The sequence below is a fragment of the Trichoplusia ni genome, chromosome 4, assembly GCF_003590095.1.
Source record: "Trichoplusia ni isolate ovarian cell line Hi5 chromosome 4, tn1, whole genome shotgun sequence".
Lineage (NCBI taxonomy): Eukaryota > Metazoa > Arthropoda > Insecta > Lepidoptera > Noctuidae > Trichoplusia > Trichoplusia ni.
In genome coordinates this window covers 19,037,859-19,062,727 of record NC_039481.1, presented here as the reverse complement: position 1 = coordinate 19,062,727, position 24,869 = coordinate 19,037,859, and the positions used below count along the sequence as shown (strand labels likewise).

At 36.9% G+C, this 24,869-nt stretch overlaps 2 protein-coding genes across 2 annotated transcripts in view; one reads left to right on the top strand and one right to left on the bottom strand.

Moving 5' to 3' along the window:
- Nucleotides 1-24,869, bottom strand: part of LOC113493452 — a 120,662-nt gene that overhangs the window by 44,732 nt on the left and 51,061 nt on the right. Inside the window, exons 3-5 of the mRNA XM_026871442.1 lie at nt 23,889-23,935; nt 15,990-16,048; nt 13,691-13,751 (exon numbers count right to left, since the gene is read on the bottom strand). Of these exons, the coding sequence (XP_026727243.1) occupies nt 13,691-13,737 (47 nt within the window). The 5' untranslated portion in view covers nt 13,738-13,751; nt 15,990-16,048; nt 23,889-23,935. The remainder of the gene's footprint in view (nt 1-13,690; nt 13,752-15,989; nt 16,049-23,888; nt 23,936-24,869) is intronic.
- The window catches only part of LOC113493454, a 61,587-nt gene that overhangs the window by 23,536 nt on the left and 13,182 nt on the right, over nt 1-24,869 (top strand). The gene's annotated exons all lie outside the window — the stretch shown is intronic.

Genomic DNA, 24,869 nt, shown 5'->3' with positions numbered 1-24,869 from the left:
TCGAAAACATTAGTCAAGTTAAGACAGTGGCAGTAAGATCGTCTGGAGAGTTGCAGCCCCTAGTATCGATTTCTTGTGGCCAGACGGCCGGCGACGCGCCAATGAAAAACTATGCTTTTTGCAGTTTTTGTTCACAAAACTCTGGTACAACTCGTTCGCATTTGTAAATTGACAAACTTTATGCAGATAGGTACTTACGAATATTGCGACTAATTTGAATTCGTGATTTTCACATGCTTTTGAATCGAGTTTATTGTTTTGACTTTTATTTTTGTGGTGTATTTTAAGTGATTTGTACTTATTTGTGTTGCTAATAAGCTTGTTCAAGAAGATTGGTGTCACCGTTTTGAGCGTTGGGATTTTCTTCGTAATAAATCCGTACAATATTTTGTAATTTTAACTTAGTTATAGATATGCAGATGCCACACATGCCCTTAATTTCCTGTCGTTCTCTTACATAATCCTAGGTATAACAAATATAATTCCAGCACTTAAAGCAGTAATCCTCTAATTTAATTATATTTTCGTCTTCCGGGACGAGACTATAAAACGGTTTACAAAAGCGTTGCAACATAATACCGGCTAAGAGAATGATGGTAATAATACCATCGAGGGTTCTACGCTTCATAAATACACACCACCCTCTCAGATTCATAAAAAGGATGCGCATTTCTTACAATTTCACAACTTGGTGAGTTACTGTTTATGTTTGCTCCTACGCAAGTATATTTCTCTGTTAAACTTTTGATATGAAGTGTAACAAGGGGGAGACGAATAAACATTTCTAATACGATTCTGTTTTTTCATCGTTTTACTGCCGTTTGTATGTTTATTGTTGTGCCTCTATATTGCAAAGTACCTACGGAACTACGGAACGTTGTGCTGTGTAAGCACACATGCCCGACTAAAACAAAAAAGTTTGAATGATATTTGTTCGTGTTCTTATATTATTTGAAATTTTCATTGTATGTATCAAAGTTTCCCTTTGGTATTATGTTAAAGAGGAACACGGGTAACCTTGTAACCGAAACCCAAATTTTGCTTTCATTTCTTATTCAAACCTATTACTTTCCGACTGTTATCTCCTTTAGCCTGAAGTCAGTCTCCTGTAAGCTTGAGATAATATTGCTCGTTTCTAACAATACAACCCCATTTATAGGAGTGCCATCGTTTCCCCGATGCGTAAACAAAACGAAATCGTACAGGGAAGTAATTTTTACGAATTAATAAATTGTCGCCTCCCTAGAGCGGGCGTCGCAGGAGCGCGGCGGCGTCGACGGAGGGTGCCGGGACTGTGGCACCAAAGTACCCAACATAGGCAAATGTCGCCGCGGCTCCACAATACGCGAGACGCGCCGGATGCTGCAGCATTAGCCGCGTGATTTATACGTCTGGCAGCGCTGGCTGTGCTGCGTTAATTCCACAAACAATACAGGGGCTGCAGCCACGGCTATCAATGAACAATTCTTTCCTCATTATAGTGGATACACCGAATGTTACTCGAAACCCTATAAACATGCAAATTTAGTATCATAGGGGAGCAAATCAAAGGATATTTGGAGGGTATTAAATACGATAACTTATGAATTTGGGTTCTAGGTATAAAATTGAATGAAATACGACAACAAATTTAACTACAGTCTATTTTTAGCCGACTTCTAATGATTCGTTGTTTCGAAAGTTTGTAAACAAGTAATAGATTGATAGGTTTATTTTCACCGACGAAAAGTAATAAATCACTTCAACACCACTTTGAAGGGTTAAAGCGAAGATATTTAAAAATCGATACAATCACGGTCGTTTACCTGGCCACCCCAACAAATTGTTCAACCCCATGAGCCGCCCGCGGTGCACTTGAGCCGCCCCGAACGGGTGCCCGCTCTTTATAACTTGTGGCTAAAATTTTGATCTCATACCCTTGCGTTTCGGCTCGGCTGCGCGGTACCTATCTGCAGTTAATTATCTGCGTGTAGAGGGGACGAACGAGGGAAGACATCGCAAAATACCAACTTCTCCCCCAAGCACCATTCCCGAGCAAGATTCACGTCGAACCAGTGAACGATAAGCCCCGTAATTATTTTTAATTAAAACCATCAGCAAATAAATGGTTGATCGATATCGAAATGTTACTTTAGTATTAAGCACCATTTTCGTATTTTATCGTCCTTCGCTTCAAGAACAAAGGAAAACATCAGATTATAATTCACTGAATATTCAGGCTGTCTGCGAATTTGGAGATATACCCATTTGTCGCCAGCATGATAATAACGGGAGTAAAAAACGTGAAAGGCGTTGAATGTTAATAAGGTGGAAATCATGAAGGTAAGCGGCGAGCAAGTCGCTTGTGAGGGTCGGTGCACGTGAAGCGGCGCGGAGAACTCCCTCTCCCACCTGCGTTTGTCTCGAGACTGTAATTACCGCCATCAAACGAATAACTTAGATTAATTACACTCGCTTTGACAGTTCAGCACCTTGCTGATGGAAAAGCTTGCATTGCACTTGTTAAATGTTACGTTAAAAAACAATTCGACGTAAGGACAGACGGATCGATGGTAGAGAAAGTTTAACCTTAAACTCTGCCAGACAATTAAATATAAACGGTTTATTTTGAATGGGGTTGTGCGGCGCGTGGGCCTCCCGGCGTGTGGAGGCCGGTGCGAGACTGCGAGCCTCCCCCTGTAATTAGCCATGAGCGCAAAGTGACGCTGACGTCCGACATGTTCGCGACGCGACGTTGTTTGCTAACATCACTGGCTCCGCATTCAATCATAACAAGCAGTTTACAACAAATAAAAGATGCTACGATATATCATAATTATTTTCAAAAAATGTTGTAAATATATTTTTTTCAATTCAAACTTTTCGATTGAAAGTTTATTTCATGTGCGTTTACCCAACAAAGCCATAAAACGATATTTACAAATATTATATTTAGAATCATTGTCTCATAGTGATGAAACATTTTTCACTTCATGGAGCCGCTGCCGTATTTTTGTGAATTAGCATCGCTTATACACGAGTTGTAACAATGCCACGAGAGTCACTATCGCCAGCGAGGACCGAGAGTCGTGGAACTGCGTGCAGCTTAACATGCTGTGTACTCAACAAAAACAATATGCTTACAAATCTCACAATATCATCTAGTCTGGAGGAATACGAGGCTTCACTTGAGTGCCTGCTCGTTAGTCGGAGAGCTTAAATTGCGCCACAACTCTATGCGAGCTCTTACATGCGTAACTTACTTAAAATACGCCAGACGCAGCGCAAAAAATGTTTCAATTTAACTTCACTATCTGCGAACTTGCTAATGATGTTTGCGATAAGCGAGGAACGGTATTTTATTAACAAAATTAGAAATAAATAATGGAGTTGATGTTATGATTCCAAAAAAAAATGAAATCAGACGTTGGTCCCAATTACATTATACATAATATCAGCATTAATCTATAAAGATCTTTCATGACTTAGGTAGGTACCTGAATTCTACAAAGAATGAGAAACAAAATCATGAATATTTAAACCAGAAAGTCTAAAATATAGTAAAGACACTGCACCTGCACTTATGTCCAAATCGTCAAAAGCTTCACAAAAACATCGTAGTTACAAAGTCGTTATATGTACAAAATGTTTGTTCCCAAGAGTTAAGAAAATGTTATTATTTTATTCCACAGTCGAGTACAAAACGTTAGCGTCTGTTCTATAAGTTTGTGTGACGTGTGGAGTGCCAAAAGAAACATTAGTAACGAGTGCTCGAGCTTTAACATAATGGATGTATGTGACTAGCTGTGGCTAGTTGTCGTTGAATAGCAATTGTACCTTGACAAGGGTATTCCAAAGTTTCTTGAACAACCTTGAAGTAAATGAATAGACTCAGAGTAGACCGTTATAGTAGATTAATAAACGATCAATCTTCGAGCATTTTGTTGGGAAAAGCGGCGCCAAAGTACCGTGGCCTGTCACTAACCCGATAGAGGAAGTTCTCGGCGCCGCCATCGCTGTTTAACTAAATAGTTTTTTTTATCGTCTGCGTTATAAACTGTCTCCCAGTTCTGCTGTGTACGTTCAAGTAAAAACTTTGCATCTACCAAAACAACATCTAATGAACATTACTGAAATCCAAAGCCGAAACTATTCTCATAATTATGATAGCCCGTAATTTTCTCGTAACAATATTTGTAAAAGTTTGCTCTGGAGTACTTTCCCTGGCGTCTGCGGCTCTTCGGGCGTGCATCTGCCGGGGTGCGTAGGGGAGCCGGAAGGGGGAGGTGGGGGGTCTCCCAGGGGGGTGCAACCTTCACTTTCGTCCGCCACCAGCGCCCCCGACCTTCCCATCTGCACAACTTTCCCAATTCATTCTGTTAAGCCTTTCGTAACACTGTTATCATAATATCAAAAGTATTTGAAGGGCTATCGTAATATTCTGGATATTTCGTTATTACGAGTATATTTCAAAAGTAACTTTTATTTTTAAGCCAAATGTTGGTCCATTTATGCTTTACGCAAAGCGAGACAATCATAACCTGGCTAGCTAAATCGAAGAGACAAAATCTAGTTATAATCAAACGAAGGCATTATTTTGGCGTAGACTATGTCACTATCACGAGATTATAATATCTAAAAACGTCGTAGAGTGTTAGCTAAGAAAAAGTCTAGTTGCTTTTACATACACAAGAGGTTTAATTCAAGAAGGTTGATAACTTTTTTTTATGTATTTAAGAAAATATTACATCCATACATCTTAATTACAGCAGATATATCCATCGAACGGTTTCACTTTGTTTCTTTGTTTTGTTGTTTACCTGTTTATTTTCACGTTACTTACTATCATTGCGCTAAACCTCCCAATTAGTGGTCTGCGTTTGCATAACGATTTTATCAAATATGGCTTACAATAGGCTTATACGGTATAATAACAGCTGGGAAGCGAGACAGACATCCATTATGGAAATTGACAGGTGGGATGGGTGTCTAGACTAAACCTATATCTACGTTCAAATGTTTAACTGATTTGCTTAAGGTTTGGTTGTTAGAAAATCTGTTACCAAATCTTATTATTGAATGGAAGTGGTCGACTAAGACAATAAATTACAAGAGTACCCATGAAGGTTGACAGCATGATTAACTCTTTTGTTTAGTCTGCATTTAATTTAGGTGTATCTAATTTGATTCGGTTAAGCTTTTGGATAATTTCAGCTTCAATGTCTAGTCATTAATGGTTTTAAACATGCACTATGGAACAACTCTTCGAGAATTAATTCTCGTAGCACCTTTGAGACGGAACATTTCCAATAAAGATAAAGATTTCAGTAACACGGAATCATATTCATTTTAATTAATTCTTTACTTCAGATAATACTAAACTGTTGCTCGCTCCTATGCGTAATCACGGTAAAACATTCCAGAAATATTTCAAAACTGAAATTAACAAAACTAGTTCTACCATTCCCAGTTTTACCGAGAACAGCAATACATTTTATATACGTATAGATAAATAGGTAACCTACATTTGTGTTTACTATCACGTGACATGTAAATAAATTTCCCAGAGTAATGTAATGCTGTGAATTTCGTAAATTGGTTCGTTAGTTGATATAATGTTTGTACATCAAAGGTAAATAAATGTTCATAATTTATAGGCAGTGTTCGCATGTGGTTACGGAATTAGTTGTGTGATTTTTATTAGTTATGTCTAATGTCTATTCCATTAAATTTGATCAATGATCTTTAAAAATCTTTTAAAAAATGATATTAGTACGATTCTTGTTTTTTTAATAGTAACAGTTTTACTTCAATTAAACTGTATTCTACCTTTTAATGTAGAATCATCATCGGGAAAAGGCTAGGCCGATGATGATTCTCCTTTTTGACCGGGTATTACCCAACGTTAGTAACAAAGTACCTAAGGTGTAAGTCTTAATTTTTCGGTTTCCTCGTAATCTTTTAATCCACGTGTATTGCCTATATAAAATTTTGTTGATTTTTTGCATTTAAATGAAAATACAACTAAGTGTATAGTATACGTATCATTAAAAACGATTTTAAAACAAAATCTTTGTTAGTAGTGCGTGTATCGATCGTTTATCACATTAGTAAGGTCATGGCGCCATCTTATCAGGCGGTAACACTTTCTTTGATTAAAGGAAGTTGCCAGTAAATCATTCTCACCCTAAAATATGTTAAGGGCGTGGACATAATTTATGACAACTATAACGAATATGTATGCATGCTTTTGACACGTTGTTTCGTGTTCAACATATCAGATATTGTTTATCGTTAGTTGAATTAGTTTATTTGTTTTCGTGTGTGGTTCAATTAACATATTCATTTATTCGGTTTTGACGTTTACGATAAATTAAACTAAAAATATTTTACATAAATAATTATGTTACGTGTAGAGAAATATGCAATCCATTGATTTCTTAGTTTCCATAAATCCTTTTGATTTCTTTGGAAATTCACGTTCTACGACATAGAATTTACGTTAAATAGCATTCATTATAAGGTTAGCTATCAGTTAATATTGAAATAAAATCAATAAAATCTTCTAGAAATAAATTAATCTTTTCTTCCCCCAAAAGGACCCGTTACATTTCTATTGATAAACAGATTGCCTTGAATTGATTGTAAATACTATCCTGAATATATTGAGAATGTAAAATGGAAAGGTACAGCTTTTTCCATGAAAGGAAGCAACAGAAGTCCTAAGCAAACTGCTCGAGTTCCTCGGTATCGAATGTTTGGATTTGTATTGCCCTTTTTCTTTTTAAGCAAACATAACTCTACTTGCCTTTTTAAGACTGCATAATAATAACAGTAGTCCTCGATTTTCGGATTTCATGTACAATGCCGTGATTGGGTGTATCGTTGCGACTTTGCAAGAAGACTGGGTGTATCGTTGCGACTTTGAAGTCGACCGATCAAGGTAATAATCAGTTGTTTTGACAACAGAAATAGTTGATCAATCATCTACATGCTTGGACAGGCAATATTTGACAACTAAAAGAAGTCACTGGTCGAAAAGGATTCCAGTTTTGGTGGTTGATGACCGGGTGAAAGCTATTGTAAAACGGTCATGTTCGTAAGACATGCACATTCGATTATGAGAGAAGTTGATAGTATATTTATATTTTGGTAAGTTAGCTATTATTAAAATGTACGTCACTTACTATAATATTGGATACTATCACGCCTTTAATCTCTAGGGAGGAAGTCAGGTGGGAGTCATTGCTTTACCCCTGCACTTGTATTTTTAGACTTTTATTTTGTAGGTTCTAGATTAAAATTACCAAGTTATTCAAATAATCATAATCAAAATATTACTAAGTATTTTGAAATATACCGTATGCTATCAATTTGAATTGCTCCCAATGGTAGATTGGAATTGGATGCGTAATATTGAAAATCAATGAACTACGTTTTCTACATAAATATAATTATCGATAGTAAATATAACAGATAATTTGAAATGCATTAATCATCGAAACAATTTTCACTACACGGTACGAAATATTTACTTCATCTAACACCCTCCAAACAAACATTTAAATATGGCCCATCCCTAATGCTAACGTTATTTGCTATCAGACATAGGAAATCACAGACGTGTGTTAACGGGAAAATCGAAAACGTTCGGAAACTGTGATTCCGGGCAATGATGATTTTATGCTCCATATTCGATTGGAATACTCTCAGTCAACACGGTGTTAATTGATTTTGTGGGTCTAGCAGGTGCGAGCTCTGCACTACGAATGAACTAATCGAATTTACGTCTAATGTCAAGTGGAGACCGAACTCTTATTTATCGGAGTGCTTTAAAAGAAACGTTTTAGAAAATTAAATTTGATGAAAATTCAGATTATTTTATTACATTTTTTAGTATACTCACTGCTAATCAGTAGATGTATATATCAGCGGTGGGGTATATAAACATACTTGAAAAAAAATGTTTTTAGTAGGCACTTAGTACCCACAAACCTAATTACCTAGATGACAGGACTTTTAAACCAATCTAAAAAAATTGATATTTCCTATCGTTCATAATAGTAACGTCAGTTATATTATTGTCTCTCGGCCAATTGTCAGGCCAGTGAAGATTGGAACTATGTAACCTAATACATACGAAACCCGACATCGCTGTTACTGAACAAAATACAGGATCCTAAGCAAATTGTTGAAATGGGTCCAGTGCGAATATTTGTTTACTTTTATCACGATATTGCGAACATCGGACAGAACACTTTTATGTCTCACAAAAAGAATTTGTGGCGTCTCCACCGAAATAAGAACGAATTCCTTAAGCGAACAAACATTGGCTATTTATTTTATTAATGTTTGTTATTATTTTAGGCACATACATAAATAATCTTCATTATAAACACGTTAACGTCGGGACTGGACGTCTAATATCGTATCTATCTTCTCGTAAAAGGCGATGGTTTAATCATCCACCCACCGTACGTTAATGAAAACAATAACCGTTTTGGACACTAGTTGACGTTTATGGCACAGAGCTTAACAAAGATTTCGTGTAACACGATTTTTGGAAACAAAACCTCTTTGTACGAAAAACGTGTAACAATGTTCCGTGTTTTGATTCCGTGAAAGCTTTACAGATGAAGGAAATCTTAAGTACACAGGTTGTTGTCATTTTCAGAATGTATTGAAAACCATAATCTATTCGGAGAGCGCGCATAGAATAAGATCACCCACGTAAGCCCGTCTCTTACTAGAAAGAAAGTATTTGTTAATCTTCGGAAGATATAAAAATATTCTTCGGTGAGTCCGCTCTGTAATGTTTATTGAATATTCCGTGCTTTCTCATATTGTAGGCGGCATCATTATTTATACATATATGCCTTTGTATGCGTATCTACATTTCCATTGATTTATGGTAAACATTGCAGAAGAACGAACGGCAGCTTAGACTCAGTAATTGCTTTCCGGGTGAGTCGACAGAATTTGCATCTCCCAGCGTTGGCGGGTCCATCACTTCGAACTCTGAGATGACAGATATCCATCACTTTCGTTGTATCGTAAATACGCTCACGCCAGAGCCGTGGTTTTCACCCCCTGCACATGAAAGCTACGGTACTTTTTTCCTCTTTAAATAAGATTTTTTGCTTCGTTTTCTATTTTGTCATTTTCACAGCATACCTAAGTACGTGAATGTATACTATTTTGGTCAAGACTTAAAATTACATTTGTACCTAATTCAAAAGTAAATTATGCATTCGACGTAGGTTGTCGCTCCCAGGTTTAGGATTACATTCATTCTGCAGGTTTCTCTGACAACACGCCGCGTCGCCGTCGGATGTTAATAGGGACGAACTGTAAATAATTATGCGGCCGCCCAGACGGTGCAATGGCTCGTATTCAACTTCATCGGATTATACAAAAATGTAAGTCTTTGTAAACAGCAACCAATGTTACTAGATATTACATCTGGTAACGTTTGATTCCAGGAATACTTAGTTTAAAGGCGGTAGGTGTAAGGCTGTATAGTGTAGGCGGTCGATGCGGATATGTCGAGGGGATAAAACAAACGCATGATTTTCCGAGACTCTTGTGAATTGTAGGGTCATTGTACAGGCAACCGGCTGCTTTGATCTGCAGCGCTAATGCGGCTGGCGGACCACATTCGCGGAAACTTTTACGGGACACTGACCCACTTCTAACCAACCAGCAAAAGTATTCAGTAATGCGGCTCTTCTTCAAGAGTTCTCCCCTACGTAACGCGGAAGGGAACACCCGAAGCTCTATTGTTATGTAAACAAATAAACGTAAAATAATAGCAATTTATTTCGAGGAGGAACAACCCTTGAAACTACCTCACGCACCTGCGTATGTGCGAGCTTTGCAAACAAACTAAGGCCTTATACGTTTTACACCGTGTGAAAGGGTATCAAGGCATATCAGTATTCCGTTACGAGAACATCCGATAATCAGGACACCTAAAGCCCATTGCAATAAGACGTGACGATATTTCGTAACGTCTGTTTAATAAAGGCTTCATAATCTTTGTTGAGCTAAAATAACAATGGTTGCGGTTGAAGAAGGCAATTAAAACTATAATTGCACACGTAGCGCTTTGGTTACTTCATTAGAGACTAATGGCATTTGTATATATGCTATTGTTGTGCAATACAGCAGCTAAATCTCAATCTAGATTATACGAACAAAGCATATATTTAAGCGAAGCATTAGCCCACAATTGATCTGAAGGTGAGACCTTGCGAGTCGAAGAGGCTAATCAAAGTTATGAGCTGTTTCCTTACTGCATATAGCGAGATACTGATTTATGACAGTCCGTTGTATCGTAAATAATACACGAGTCACCACGAGTGTCTGTAGTGCGCAGTGGAAATTTTTATGAATTCAATTTGATTGAAAGAACAAACAACAAATATCCGCTCCAATTGGGATTCAGATTTGATGACTAGTCATGAGAGATTCTAAGAAGTGAAGAGAAAACTTTATTTTAGACACACCGTGTTTTTAGATTAACATTTAACTTCGCATGTCTCAATCAATAAAGATTTATTAACACCATGCAATATGTAATGAAAATTGGGTAAAGTCGTTACATGTAGGTACCCAATATAACTTTTACTGCGCCATAAAAGATGTGAGAACGGCTCGTAGTTGTTATACCTGTGTAAGTAGCATGGTGTTATTATAGGGCACGGCCTTGTGCGTGACGGATCACCGCGCGAGATGAAGTCAAATATCGCGCTGCGGGGTCTGGCGCTGCCACGACGCACGCTGCCGACACAGCGCCTTACCTTCGCCAACCCGATATTACAATATGTGTAGCCCTCCTTTTATTTTGATAAATAATGTTTACAATATTACAAAAATAAAACGAGTATCTGTTTTATTTTTTGATACTATAACTTTGCAATCCAACGTTTAAATATTTATGAAAATCAAATGGAAACAACATTGCAATTAGTTTTGGCTGTAAATCATTGCAATAACGTCCATTGTGTAAAATATTTCATGCTAAGTACACTCATGACGCAATTTGTTAAAATAATCCTCACCTATGGTTATAACACAGAGAACACAATAACCTCGCAAACAATATGATTGTTTAAAAGTCACAAATAGAATTAACTCGCGATGAAAATTTGGTAACATTTCATTTTAATAAATGTTATTCCAGAAAATTGTCATCAAAAGTTGGAGAGGTATGCAATGTACAAATAAAGTTCACCCGAGTGGGAGGAAAGTTGCAGCTAACAATTTAAAGTTAGTCTAGTCGGATGAGTACGAACCGAGGTGAGAAAATGTAGGGGGAGCCGTGAGTGGGGTGGCGGGGCACCGGACATCAGTTTCACCATTCTCTAGCATTGATAAAGTTGCTCCCAAACCAGGGGTAAGTAACTTAACCGGCGGCGGCCGCCTGCAGTTAGCCTCTAACATCGAATGTTCCTAAAATGTGAACTGAATAACTAGTCTCCATAGCAATTTCGTCTGCAGTTTTCTATAGAAAATCATGTTCTGCAGGGCAGCATTGCTACGTGGAAAATCAACGGAACGTGATATTTTAGCTAGTTAATAAAACATGGTCTGTCTCCGAGTATCGTCATACCAAAATCCCTAATTAACGCGAGCCACATCAAAGGAACGTGGGGAATACTCACCGGGGACTCGTCTGCTAACTTCGACTTGAGGCGACAAGACGGATAGCGCGCCGCTCTAATAGCTCGCATCGCTAACCAACTTATGTACCATTGTTCTCTCGTACACGAGTGTAACGTATTCTATTGATTTGTTACTTCACTAAGCAATATGAGCTCATGATCTCATCTCACTCTGATTTTTCGATTTATGGAACCTGATTTACTTTATTAACATTGGCATTCATAACTTTTATTCTAAGGAATAGCAGGTGGCTGTAAATCACGAACAATGTTTTCACTTACCCTCGAAAAAACCCATTCAAAAGTTATATAGCAAAGAATACGCCAAGTCCTTTGTCACCTGTTAATGTCTTACAAATAATATAATTTTCACGAGCTGTTTCATTGTAACACCTGAATAATAACATCAACTTTATCAGCGAGTCAAAAGAGCTGGATGCCTCCTGAGGCCGGCATTAAAAATATTAAAATAAGTAATTGCTCTATCAGGCCTGCACCTGCCGCCCGCCCTGGCGTACCCTACCGCCCGCCCTTGCCGCCACGCCCTTAAGTACTTTGTGATAAGGGCAATCGTGCGGGCTCCTCTGCGCAGTTTATGTATATTTATGCTGTTCTATTTATAGTAAGGGCAAAATAAACCCTTCGTGACACGTGTCTCGGAGGTATACAAACAAACATACATAATTTTATAGTAATATGTAAACAAATGAGGATTAGAGGGAACTTATGTAGTGTCTTAATGTGGAGCGCGTGCTGCAGTACTTAGTAAGTAAGAATGTTGTAACTTATATCATGTGCCAATTACGTTAAGTGCCAAATCATGTCTGGCTAAGAGAGTCATGTGAGTCTTGGCAGAAAACCGAGAGGAATATGTCCTCTTAGGGACGCGAGTATGTGACTGAATAAATAAAGTATCTTTGTTGTATTAATGCGATGTTTTAGGGTTATATTTTATTCAATAATTCACGTATAAATTTAACCTTAGGTAATATGACTTAAATTTCATGCTATTCATGCTATTTCTTGGGGAGACAGTCCTCGGAACGTGATCTGGAAGTCATTAATTAAGGCAGCGTAAGTCCACGTGTAACCTCGATAATACACTTCAATAAATAAAACAAAATGGAGTCCAAGCAACATTTTAAATCCAAATCACACGTCGTTGACTACGAATGAAGTGACGCAGACAAGCACAATGGTACTCAAGTAAGGATTCAAAAATGGAATACATTCACAATAGTTCAGTTTACTTAAAATGTACTCAAGAAGGTTTTACATGATTTTATCGAAACTTTTTACAGTGGGACGTCAAACGTTGATTATTATTTTTCTTCACGGTTGGTGTTGGCCAATGACAACATTTACAAAAGGTAGGGAAACTAAGGAATCTATAAAAGAACGATAAATTTGGAGTGACAAATTGAAAAATTAAATTACAATTTTATGGTATTCGAAGAAATAACGTTGATTAGAGTTCTAATTTTAAATTTTCTTTTTAAGTCTAGTTAAAGAAGGCATTCGAGTCGTGCCTTGAGCCGGCGACGCATGGATGACAGCTTTCGTCGCTTGCCTTTGTACGAACCCTTATGAGTTTGTATTACGGCAGTTGCTTGGAGACTGAAGACGGCGGGTATCGGAGACTTGCGCTGCTTGTGTGAAAGGCCTAAGCTGAGTTTGTAAGAAGTTTTGTACGCTACTTTAGTAACTACATGCTACTTAGTTTAAGTTATGACTATGCAATGGGTTTATTTTTTCCCTATATAATATAAAATGGCAATGCTACCCATCTTCTGAGCTTGTGGTTTTCATGCAATCTATCCTTAAAAGGTTTCATATTGAGATTTTAATACATTATTCATAAACATAAATAATATTATCTATAACAGATTGACGCATGTGTGTTAGTCTAATATTCTGGTTATAAAATTACTACACCACGACATTTCTTAAACTAAACGGGCTCGCCAACATTTTTTCGCTACGGCAGTGTTGGGAACTGGTGTAAATACGATCAGGTAATACGTTTAGTTAAGGCTAATACTCACTCAGCTCCATTTTTTCCGCCCCTGTGCAGCATGCCCGCTCGTGCCATCTCACGCCCACGCCCTGAAAAAAAAAACGTTCCATCCATTAACGTCAAGTCGTTCTGACCCGTTTCGCGTCTTTACACTCACTAAATACAGTTAGGTTGCTGTTAATTTGTTATTAGTCGGATGATAGACCAAATTATGGCCCTCCGTTGTCTCAATCTAATTTTTACATAAATAACGCCTTTTTCGTCTTTTCCTCTCTGAGGGTCTTCATTAATTAATTTTATGACATTATTCATTATTTATACACAAAAAGAACCTGTATGTTTATTAAAATTACGGAAACACTGTATTCAAAACGTAAGGCCATTAATAAAATACACCAGACAGAGAAATAAATTAAGTTTTATATTTAGAACTCCTTAAAAACAAAAGACGCGCGGGATACATTGTAAATCAATGTAATGCCATCGTGACAAGCCCCAGGAGGATAAATGCAGTAATTTAACAATTTAATCAGCGATCTATTTAGGAAAGAACTTGATTGATGGCCACTCGACAATATTTTAGCGTCGGCGCGTGTTGTAAAGCTTCTAAATTGCGACATCAACGGCGATAGGTACACAATGAGCTCCCTGGATTTATGAGTGTCTCCGGCGATGCGAGCGCCGCTGCCGCGTCGGGAAATAGTTGAGTCGCCTTCAGCAAACTGTCCAAGTGTCCACTGTAATTATCTTACTTCTATTGAGCTCTTTTAGCTTTGTGTCATCAAGTGTTTTACGCTTTTATTATTTTAAGTTCAAAATGCCATCAGTATATTTATATTACAATCTTTTTGTCAAGTAAATTTTATGATAGTCGTTTATTTCGAAACTACTCGTTTTGTATTTAGAATTCAACAACAATGTTTGGAAATCTTGTCAAGTTTAATTGTTCCGGAAAGACATTCACAAAAATAGTTTTCAATTACATTAATTTAGGCCGTAAATTATTCCGAGTTAGCTTGACTGTTTCGTGTTATGTACGAAGGGGCAGCGATATGAACTTTTAAGTGGATTACAAGCGATATTAGTCGCGAGCTTTCACTTTGTCATGTAATATAGCAGATTATATTAGAACGCGAGTGATAATTTGTATGGGCACGCGATGCTACCATTATCCGGCACTTGTCGACAGAGCCTGTATTGAGAACATAAGACTGTGATTGAGCATGGTAATACACGCACTTATAGTAAAGTACTGTTATTTCCAAAATCTGCTTTTATCAGCAAGTTTTTGCTGCCAATCTTTCTGGTGTTTTAATGTAAAGTAATTTAAAGTTACATAATATAAACAAGGATGTAATATTATATTAAGGCTATCTACATTATACATATATGAATGTGTCGGTAGTCATAGTTGCGGTGTCACGAAGATGTGTTCGTGTGACGCAAGTCTTTGCCTGTCGCGGAAATTGTTTTCCAATTGCCACTTTATTGGATTTTCTAAGAAAATATCCGTTTATATAAGATTGGAATATTTTCACATTTAAGCCACTATTACCATATGACGGTTAGCATTATTCAGTTTTTGCGAAAGCTTTATTTTGTAAGCTATCTTTTTATTTTATATTTGACCTTAAAGATACAGCAGGTAACAAATTAAGTTTCGCTAAGAAAATAATAAGTTATGTAAAAACATATTGTCTGTCATTTTCAGCGCACTCTATCAATTTCCATGGCTGAAAATGTTTAAACAAATACCACCGCGTGCTGTTTTCGTTACGGTTTATTTTATGATACACTTTATTGCTGTGCTAGTTTCGAAAAGCAATATAACTTTGAATCTTTACGATAACGAAACATATATTCAGAGCTTATTCTATTTCATCGAGAGAATACATAAAAACTAAGAATAAGGCACGGAAAATAAAAGTGCTTATGTATAAACGCATAAGTAAGTCGTAAAATGCTGATTCCTTTTTTTGTATGCGGAATAAAATTGCAAAAATCTTATGCAAATGCGTGTTCAGTGAGTGTCGTAAGGTTCTCCCGGCGTACCTTGCTCTGATATCAAATCTCGTTACCATGGCAACTGATAAGTTTACCTTTTAACTTTACCCATTTCATTTTGTCCCAAGCTACGTTTATGTTCACCTTGGGTTAGCAGACCGTCTTATTACATTATACACTCAATATTGCTTGCATTATTGTGTCTATTGTAACTGAATAGCGAATGGAAAGGTATCGTAAAATGCAATGTGAGTGCTGACGTCACAGAATGTAAAACTAACGTATTCGTGGGAATACCTGTGTGTTATGACATGTGAACTCACCTGGACATCCGATCTGGGGGTTTGATGTGTTGTCTTTTAGTTTGGATCATTCCAGATACCTGGGAAAAAAGAAATATTGATGTAAAGATACGTCAACTGTCAGTCAATTTATTCAGCTGTAAAATAACATCGTCTGAAGTAACTTTTACTCGTTATCTAAACTCGTAGCAGATTACTTAATGTAAAAAATAATAAGTGTTTCTTCAGAATGGTAATTTGTAACTGAAAATATTTAAAAGTTATATGGGTAGGTAGTACGTATCCGTAGAGCGCTACGCCAACAATGTAACAGGTTTAACAATTCTATCTTACCTGTCATATCTTTTTCTTAAATGTGTGAAATATATCAATAATATACCTTGTTGAGTCAAAACCTGAATTACCAAAATTCGTATAAATTCTTAACCGTATATATTTCATTTTGCGTCAAAACATCACGAAATCCCTTCTCAATCCAAAATAACTGGGCAAACTGATCATAACACCTCAGAGCGGGTTTAAGCCGGCTGGATTTGATGGGCGCTACGTCATAGCTCTACCTATGTAGATGTTGAAGGATCCTCTATTAGAACTATATTGCAGGCGAGTGCGCTCGACCTCAACTGGTCGTGTCCCGCTAACACCAATCCAGATGACCCAAATCAAGCACCGACCCGTTTGCGGATCACTTCACTAACTAACTTCCAACAAAACGAAACCGGCCAAGCGATAGATTAATATACGCCCTCATACTTATGGCTCATAACACTTGACAACTCTAAGGTCCAAACTTCCCTGATCTCGTAATACGAGCCCTCGTCTAAAGTCGCGGTTTTTCACGTCACACCTGTGGCCGCAGTAAAACATTTTATAGCCCACAAAATATGTCACACGCAGTTTTGAAAGCTATGTTTTGTCAACGCAACTTGCTGTTATTATATGAACATTTGACATAGTTCGGAACTATTTAACTTTTCGAAATTAATTCTGGCAATAATTACGTAAAACAGTTAAAACATTACGTGGTTTAGTTACGTGTGCTAAGTGTGTTTTTACAGTCACGCAATAGTTGACATCGAAGAATATTTTACACTAGATTTACTGAAGTATGTATGGAATTATATTTGCACTGGTTCATAAAAAAGTAATTAATCAGTTAACAGTTATTTTATCGTACCTGCATCATCTTCGGGAGATGAATAATTTAATCAACACGATTGTGCTCTTGCTAATTGTTACCTATACGGGATGGGTATATGACATGTGGAGCGGAAATTAAACGTAAAATTCAATAAAGCCTCGTTCGTGCAAAAATCGGTTACATTTTGCCGTTTTATTGTCAGATATATGGCTTGTTTCGATACAGAGTTATGAAGGAGAACGGAATGTAGATAATTTACAGCGGCAGTCGGAACAAAGGCATCCTCGGCACGCGACCTACATCCTGTACCACTCGATATCAACTTACTGTAAAGTAACATCCCTCCGCTCTAAGTAACTTATAACAATTCGATTTCATAGCGTCTATTTGTCTTACATCTTCGTATACAACATTTCAGGGCGGTGGCAAACATTGAGTTAAACTATTCACTCCCATATTCACGATATTCAACTGTTTTTTGTATCTTCCGTATGCCAGTGGTGCTGAAGTCACGACTGCAAACTTTATGCTTTATCTGCAGCCACAGTGCAAATATTCATAGTATTCACCCACAGCACATCCTACGTTATATCCTGGTGCGGTGCTCCAGTTAGCCAGCGACAATGGAGAGAGCTATTAGAGTCGACCATGTGTGTTAACCAGTTTAGTTCCTCTTGCTTGTTTTTAAACGTTGAATGGGCTGAAAAACAGAATGAAACCGGCATCGGGCCGAGTTCAGTAAATGCCCGCTGAGAACGACGCTCATGTGTTTATGCGGCCACTCTGTAATCGGTTTGGCGGGATCGCAGGCGATGTTATTTGAATTCAATGAGGTCAATATTGTATTGTTACAATGAACTATTTTTCAGTACTAACTGCGTATTATTTGCCAATATTTTTTTTGTTACTGAAAAAAAATATAGGCAAAATGTAGAAGATTTGTCCTACTAGTTTTCTAAAAAAAAAAAATCTTCTCAGATTCATTTTTGTATACCTAAGTTTATGATGTCAAGCTCAGAGGAAATCAGACCAGTCTTCAAACCAGTCGACACAGATAGAATTTACGAAAGAATTTTTACAGATAGTTTTTAGATTTGTATTATTTCATAGTTCGCCATCCAGACACTGTAACACAACACTACCATTAAGAACGTAAAATATTTATTCAAAATCCTTCTACACTATAACATTATACATGTGGCACTCAAAGGACTCATCTTCTAGGTACTGTCGTGATTACCTATATATTATGCAGAACCACATTTCTCCGATTGAGTACTAAGACGTATGTAATAGGAAGCAAGCTAGCGAACTGTTGGACGCAATTTCAATGCCTAGTTTATGCTGTGAATTCCATAATGGGGTATTTAACTGAAGCAGAAATTATAATCTGCTACCCAGGTAGCCGTGTGGAAAAGCGCAATTATGCATGATAATTGAAATGAATTAACATATCAGTACAAAGATGTGAAAGTAGGATACATTAGTCTTATTATAAAAATAATGGCTTCTTAATAATCAGCTGATTTGCCCTTATTTTTACCGGTACCAGTTTTTCACTGACCTTCAAAAATGTGTTTCACAATTTTATTAACGGTACGCTCTGTTTCGTACAGCTTGTATTAAATGATACAAAATTAATTTAAACTGAACGCAGACTGCTTGTAATTTGATAAAGTTTTAAAATTATGCTCATAAAAGAAAACCTCACGTCGGAGTTTTCGGCATTCATACCGTTACGAATGTTACAATGGCTGGCGATTTCCTCGCGTCTCATTATCAAGGCGCGTTTTGTTCGTTTTCATGTTTGCTACAAACGACAGTTTTATTTTCATTATGTTTGCGGTTGGCAGCGGCGGTTGCATAAAGTGCATCGTTTATAAAATGTAACAATGAACAATATTCAGAAGGCAGTGGCTGTGAGCCTCTTATCGAGGTGCGCCTGCAGGCTGGGCGCGCCGCCGCCGCCCACAATCTGATTGCGGCTTGTGTCAACACCGCTGAAATAACTGCTGCCGTTTTACAAATCATTTGAAATGCCCACAGGAAAATGTAAACCAACATTAATAATATTTATTTATAACTGAAGGTCAGATCAAAATAATTTTGTTTCAAATTATATTTAACGGTAAATTGAAAGGACAAAGTCTTTTGAAGCCAACATAATAACACGACCAGTCAGCCATCAATCTCTTTTATTAAATTAATTTTTTGAACAAAATCTGTATTGTTTGTCCACATGGAGCCGAACATGAAATAATCAATCAATCCCTAACAATTCATGAATATAAAATGAAGCCGCAGCGCTGTTTTATCTGATTGTACAATGCCGTTACCGACTGAAAACTTATTTGCCTTAAGGAAAGAACAAGTTTCTTCTTATTCCTACTTTGCTGCTTCAGCGTGATAAAGAGGAAATTTAATTTAGTATTGCGATAAAAACGTCCGAATAGTTTATAAACACTTCTCCATGAATAAGGAGAGCTGAGAATAAAGTTAATAACGCCTAGTACTGTTGATACTTGACGAGATTACATTTCTTTCGAAAATAAGCCGCCAGTGCTCGGTCATAAAGTAGGTCATTTGTTTCAAAGGCAGCACGTAAAATGTGATAGTAAAAGTTTTTTATAGCCCGATCACAGCAGACAGCGGCGCGGGGCGACGCTAGCCGGTTTCACTATCAATAGTGCTTGTTTACATTTTCAGCTTCGGATAAGCCTCGATTGGTTACTCTTCAACTTAATCTACTCTGGCCAGGCTTTATATTGATGTGGTAAAAAGGTTGAGCATAGTATAGTACTATTTTAGTTGTTACCGATAATCTCAATCTCATGAATTCATTAGTAACTTTTTGTTACTAAAAGTAGTTTACGAAATATGTTTTGTTTCTGATTTTATAAAACTTGTAAAAATAAAACGTAACGTTCATTACGTTACGTTTTACGTTGCAACGAAATCTTACTAGTAACTTTTATACATCTCGTTAAAAAGTCCATTATTGACGGGGGAGAAAAGTTGTTTCAGGAGCGAAGGTAAACAGTGGCATTGTGTCGCTCGAAAGCAGACATCAAAAGGCGTGTATCAAAGACGAGTGTTGCCATATAGAGGGATACGCGTCAGGGTGGCCCCCTTCAATATATGAGGGCGCTGCTTGCTAGTTCAAATTTTACATGTAAACTACTATACGGGAGACGGAACGAGGAAGCTTGTTTTTGTTACAAGATGCTCTCAAATGTACGACGAGTCTAAACCTCACCTCACAGCATTACCTTTTCAGATATTATCTGAAATACAAAATCAAACTGACGTCGTGTAAGAACAGGGATTTTGCGATAAGTAAAGACTGGAAAGTTGAAAGAACTGAGGATACAGATACGTTTCAAGTTCATCATAATTTTATTCAATCCACATTGTTAGCCCTGAATGCATTAAAGACGTAGCAAAGACAAAGAAAGGAACTTCTCAAACGGCTTATTGTAGACTCCTCAACTATAAGTTTTGCGGAACACAAGATGAGATGCGGAATGCTTGTAAGAAGTTTCACAGACGCAAGCGATCGAGACCTTTTAAGAGAATTAACACAGGAGGCTTAGTCGAATTAATGAAGGCAAGATGCGGAGGAAGTAACCACATAAATTAACGCGAGTGAATATCTTAGTGATAGATAACGTTTAGTGATTCGGCAATAAGGGGGCTACACGACACAAAGGTTGGGCCAAGTACGAATATATCTCCCGAACACCCCCGAACAAAACAATAAAAGTAATTTAATTAAAGAACAAGTCTTAACATTTCCCAAGGCGCATTTTCTGAGAATGTGTAGGAATTATTGGACTTAAATAAAGTCCTATTGAATAAATAAAAGGGCTTGAGAGCTCCATCCGGGAAAAAAATATAGAAGTCGAGTAATTTACTGTGAATAATAAACGAAGAATTTCCCCTAACTTGACGGAAGCGGAGATGTCGAGTCGAGGGTCCCATTAGACTTATGGGAATATAAAATATATCAATTAAGACTTATTGCGGATGGCGTAGTAAAATATAGACGTATTGTACAACAGAGGACGGATACCATAAAATGCAGGAGTACGGCGGTAAGCCCATGTGGCGGGCTTATGTAACATGTGAATACGCTAACAAAGCTTCCCGATATAGATCAAGTTTGTTTTCAAATCGCCAACGCAAAAGAAAGTCCGTTTCTCAGTGAAAGCGGCCGGCAAATAAATCTTGTCTTGGAAACAATGCATGCATTGTTCGCTGTAAATTGGTTCAAATAATTTACCTATAACATACTTTGAACTTTGCCACGATGGAGATAAAATGCATCAAATTACTCCGTGTAGGATCGTATTGTGAAAAACTTTCTATGTTGTTGCTAGAATCGTTTGTATTTAAATGTTTTCATATCTTTTGAAGCAAAGCGTGGTGTCTGTAGTGGAGGCTGATATTACTTTTTTGCTGAGATTACAGATTAGCTTAGTGTTATTTGACAGGAGTATAAAACCTATATAAGGTTACCAGCTGACAAATCCAGAAAAATAATGAAAAAATTGAAAGTGAAGGTCTACGCGATAAAGAATCTACTTAAACATTTATGGAATTTATTCTGCCTTTTATAGGACTAATAAAACCATTGTACTATTTATTTCTTGAACTGATATGAATATAATCGAATTCCATCCATGTAGGAACCATTTATGGTCCATAAAGAGCATAAAGGTTCAATCTTTACTAAAGAGCGAACTGAATTAGATTCACAGTGCGTTATATCGCGAACAAGCAATAGAATGGCACATTCAAGCATTGTCAACATATTGATTGAACAATCGAGACTGCAGCATGACCTACATAGATATAACATGAACGACCTAGTGTTAATGCTATTAGATCCAGGGTGCCTAACGCAGCTGTTTGTGGAGCCAGGGAGCCTACCATTGCCACTTAAAATAAGACTGATGCAGATATGAGAGAGAGATGACGGTTTACGTTGTGTATTCGTTGTCTCTTTTCCACAATGGCAAGTCTTTCTCCAGGAAGTGGTGGTAGACTCTCTGAACTTGGCTCCACAATGCCGCTTTGTGAACAAAGCGAGTGTCGCTGTTTATGCTGTTTAGGAATTCGTTTTATGTAGAATCGGATTAGCCTGGTTCAGATTCGATATCGAGTGTCGAGGTGTGTACAAAATATCGTCATACAATGTGGGCTGAAACAACAACATGTATTTAAGGAGTCCTTTGTGGGTACAAAATTTCAATTTAAGCTATAAGCTTAGTTAACCTGATTGCGAACTTATAAAATGTTCTATTTAAGGCCAATTAAACAATTTTGTAAACCTAGTCAATTCTACCTGAACTTTAAATACTATGTCACAAGTTTAATGCTCTTATAATTGAGGAATTAAAGCTCAGAGATTTATATTAAATTTTAAAGCAATTCTATTACAAAACGTCACTACAAACATTCCAATTTGATTCCACCTTTTGCAGTACATGTGTTTGCTTCCATTTCGAAAATGATCATCCTTCGTTGTCGTTCCGAGAGTGGTGATTACAGCTGTAATCCCCAAGGACAACTTGACGGAACAGCCAATAAGGGTCAGTTTCGGACAATACTGAATATTCGGAAAACTATTTCTCGAGTTCTATGTATGAAAATATTTATCCATACCTACTAATATTAAAAATATGAAAGTATCTCTGCCTGTTTGTCTGTCTTTTTTTCTCGAGAAAACTACGAAACCGATTGTAATGAATAAGAAAGGGTTGCAAGGGGTGCTAATGGGGGATCTTAGCTTATATGAAAGCTTTTTTGAAATATACAACGGGTTTTACGTAATTTGGCTTCAACGTAAACTGAAGTCCATGCGGACGGAGTCGCGGGTAACAGCTAGTTTAAAAATAAACCTTATTTAATAAAGACTAAGATTAAAGATCAAAAGTTTTGAGTGATATTAAAAGTATAAGTTTTTTGAATTACGTACAATTTATTAGAAAAGTTTCTTGAAAGATTGAGCACTAACATTAAATACATTGCATTGTGGCAACAACTCGCTTATATTATTCAACTAATTTTAGGTATTTAATGATATTTATGATTAGTTTTCTCGTCACTGCGGCAAAACTTTAACACATTAAGCGTATGTAGTTTTAAGTGCTCTCAACATGTGAAAGTACTAAAAATCAAGAACCAGAGTTCATTGGACACAGGGGTGGTAAACTATCCACGAAGCGCTTGGGGTAAGTTCAAAAAGCTTCAGGCAAAGTGGACAATACAATTTGTGTCGACAACCCCTCTCAAACTTTGAAACGATGCATCCGTATCATGTCACTTAAATAATGTATCACCTTTGTTTAAATTAGTTTCGAGCACATTACAATTTTAATGCGGGTTAACGGAACAGTTTCCTAAACAGTCTGACTCTACACAATAACGAGACTATCGTAAATTTTCTATGCGCATAATACAAAACGTTTGGAATTATTTGACTCGTTCCCATTTAACCTGTACGTAAACGCTGCATGTCCCCCTTTTTACGGTTATTTTATTGGCTATATAAAACATGTGTTACTAATTCGTGTAGTTACGAAATACGTAAAGACAGACGACAACTTGCTCCCAATATACATTTGCTAATGACGTAATTGCGCACAACAAAGAAAACTCGAACGTGTTCTTTTTTTATATAGATTTCATTTGTTTTTGTACGTGGCCATGTAAATTTCGATTAAAAAGTTTCATAAAAAGTAGGTTTTTACAGATTTAATAAAAAGGCTACATACCTGGAGGTTCTAGTAGTTTATCCCGTCTGGTATTAATGTAAATCAATCTGAAACAATAAAATATAAAATTTAGAAATATGAAAACCGACTTTTTGTATTATTTAAACATCATTTATTCCACTCGAAACTCTAGATCGTTTTATTACTAGTATTTGTATACAGAAAAACAAATAATAAATAAGTGGAATCATGAGAGGGAATACTCGTGACCCATATAAGTTACGGCGATAATATAGTTCATGAATTTGTTATTACGTTTGCAGGTAGAGATGGTACAGTAAGCGCCATAAATACGTCGCTATTTGTTAACCGTATACAATTATCTTCCATTGTTTTTTCGTGGTCTGACTAACAGAATACCAGTGTTAGTATACTTGATGGTATTCGTTGGTTTTCATTTTAGATCTTGGCTTACGGCAGTTCCAACAATGGTTTTTGGGTGGGGGTTGTTCCAAAAAATAAAGATGTGAGCAATATCTAATGTGCCTTCCAAATATATAGAAGCAAAAGAAACAGAATAAAAAGAAATAAAAACTGTAACAGGGAACTAAACAACATCAACAGATAAGGTTATGCAAACTCAACTACGTGTATGTCCGTATCATGCAAGCAAAATTCAATTCGATATGAATTCAAAAGAATTCCGATTCCATATATATTTCTATTCTTCTTTTTATTTTTTGCAATACAGACCAAGGACGTACCCGTACATAGCAAGTAGTCAAACAAAGTCACCTAATTCCGTTTGTGCGTGAGTCGAAAAATACCTTTTTCATTCAACGTCGGATTCATGCCAACGGCAGCGTTGATATCAACATAAACAAACAAACTTAACTTTCGTATTCGGGCGGAAAAACTCGGCCAAAGGGTTTAGTGACAGGCCCATATTGACTGTACAGGAACAAATTAGCATTTCACAGACGGTTTACAAAATACCTCCCGTTCAGTCGACTTAATGAACGCGGAACATCGTCATTAAAC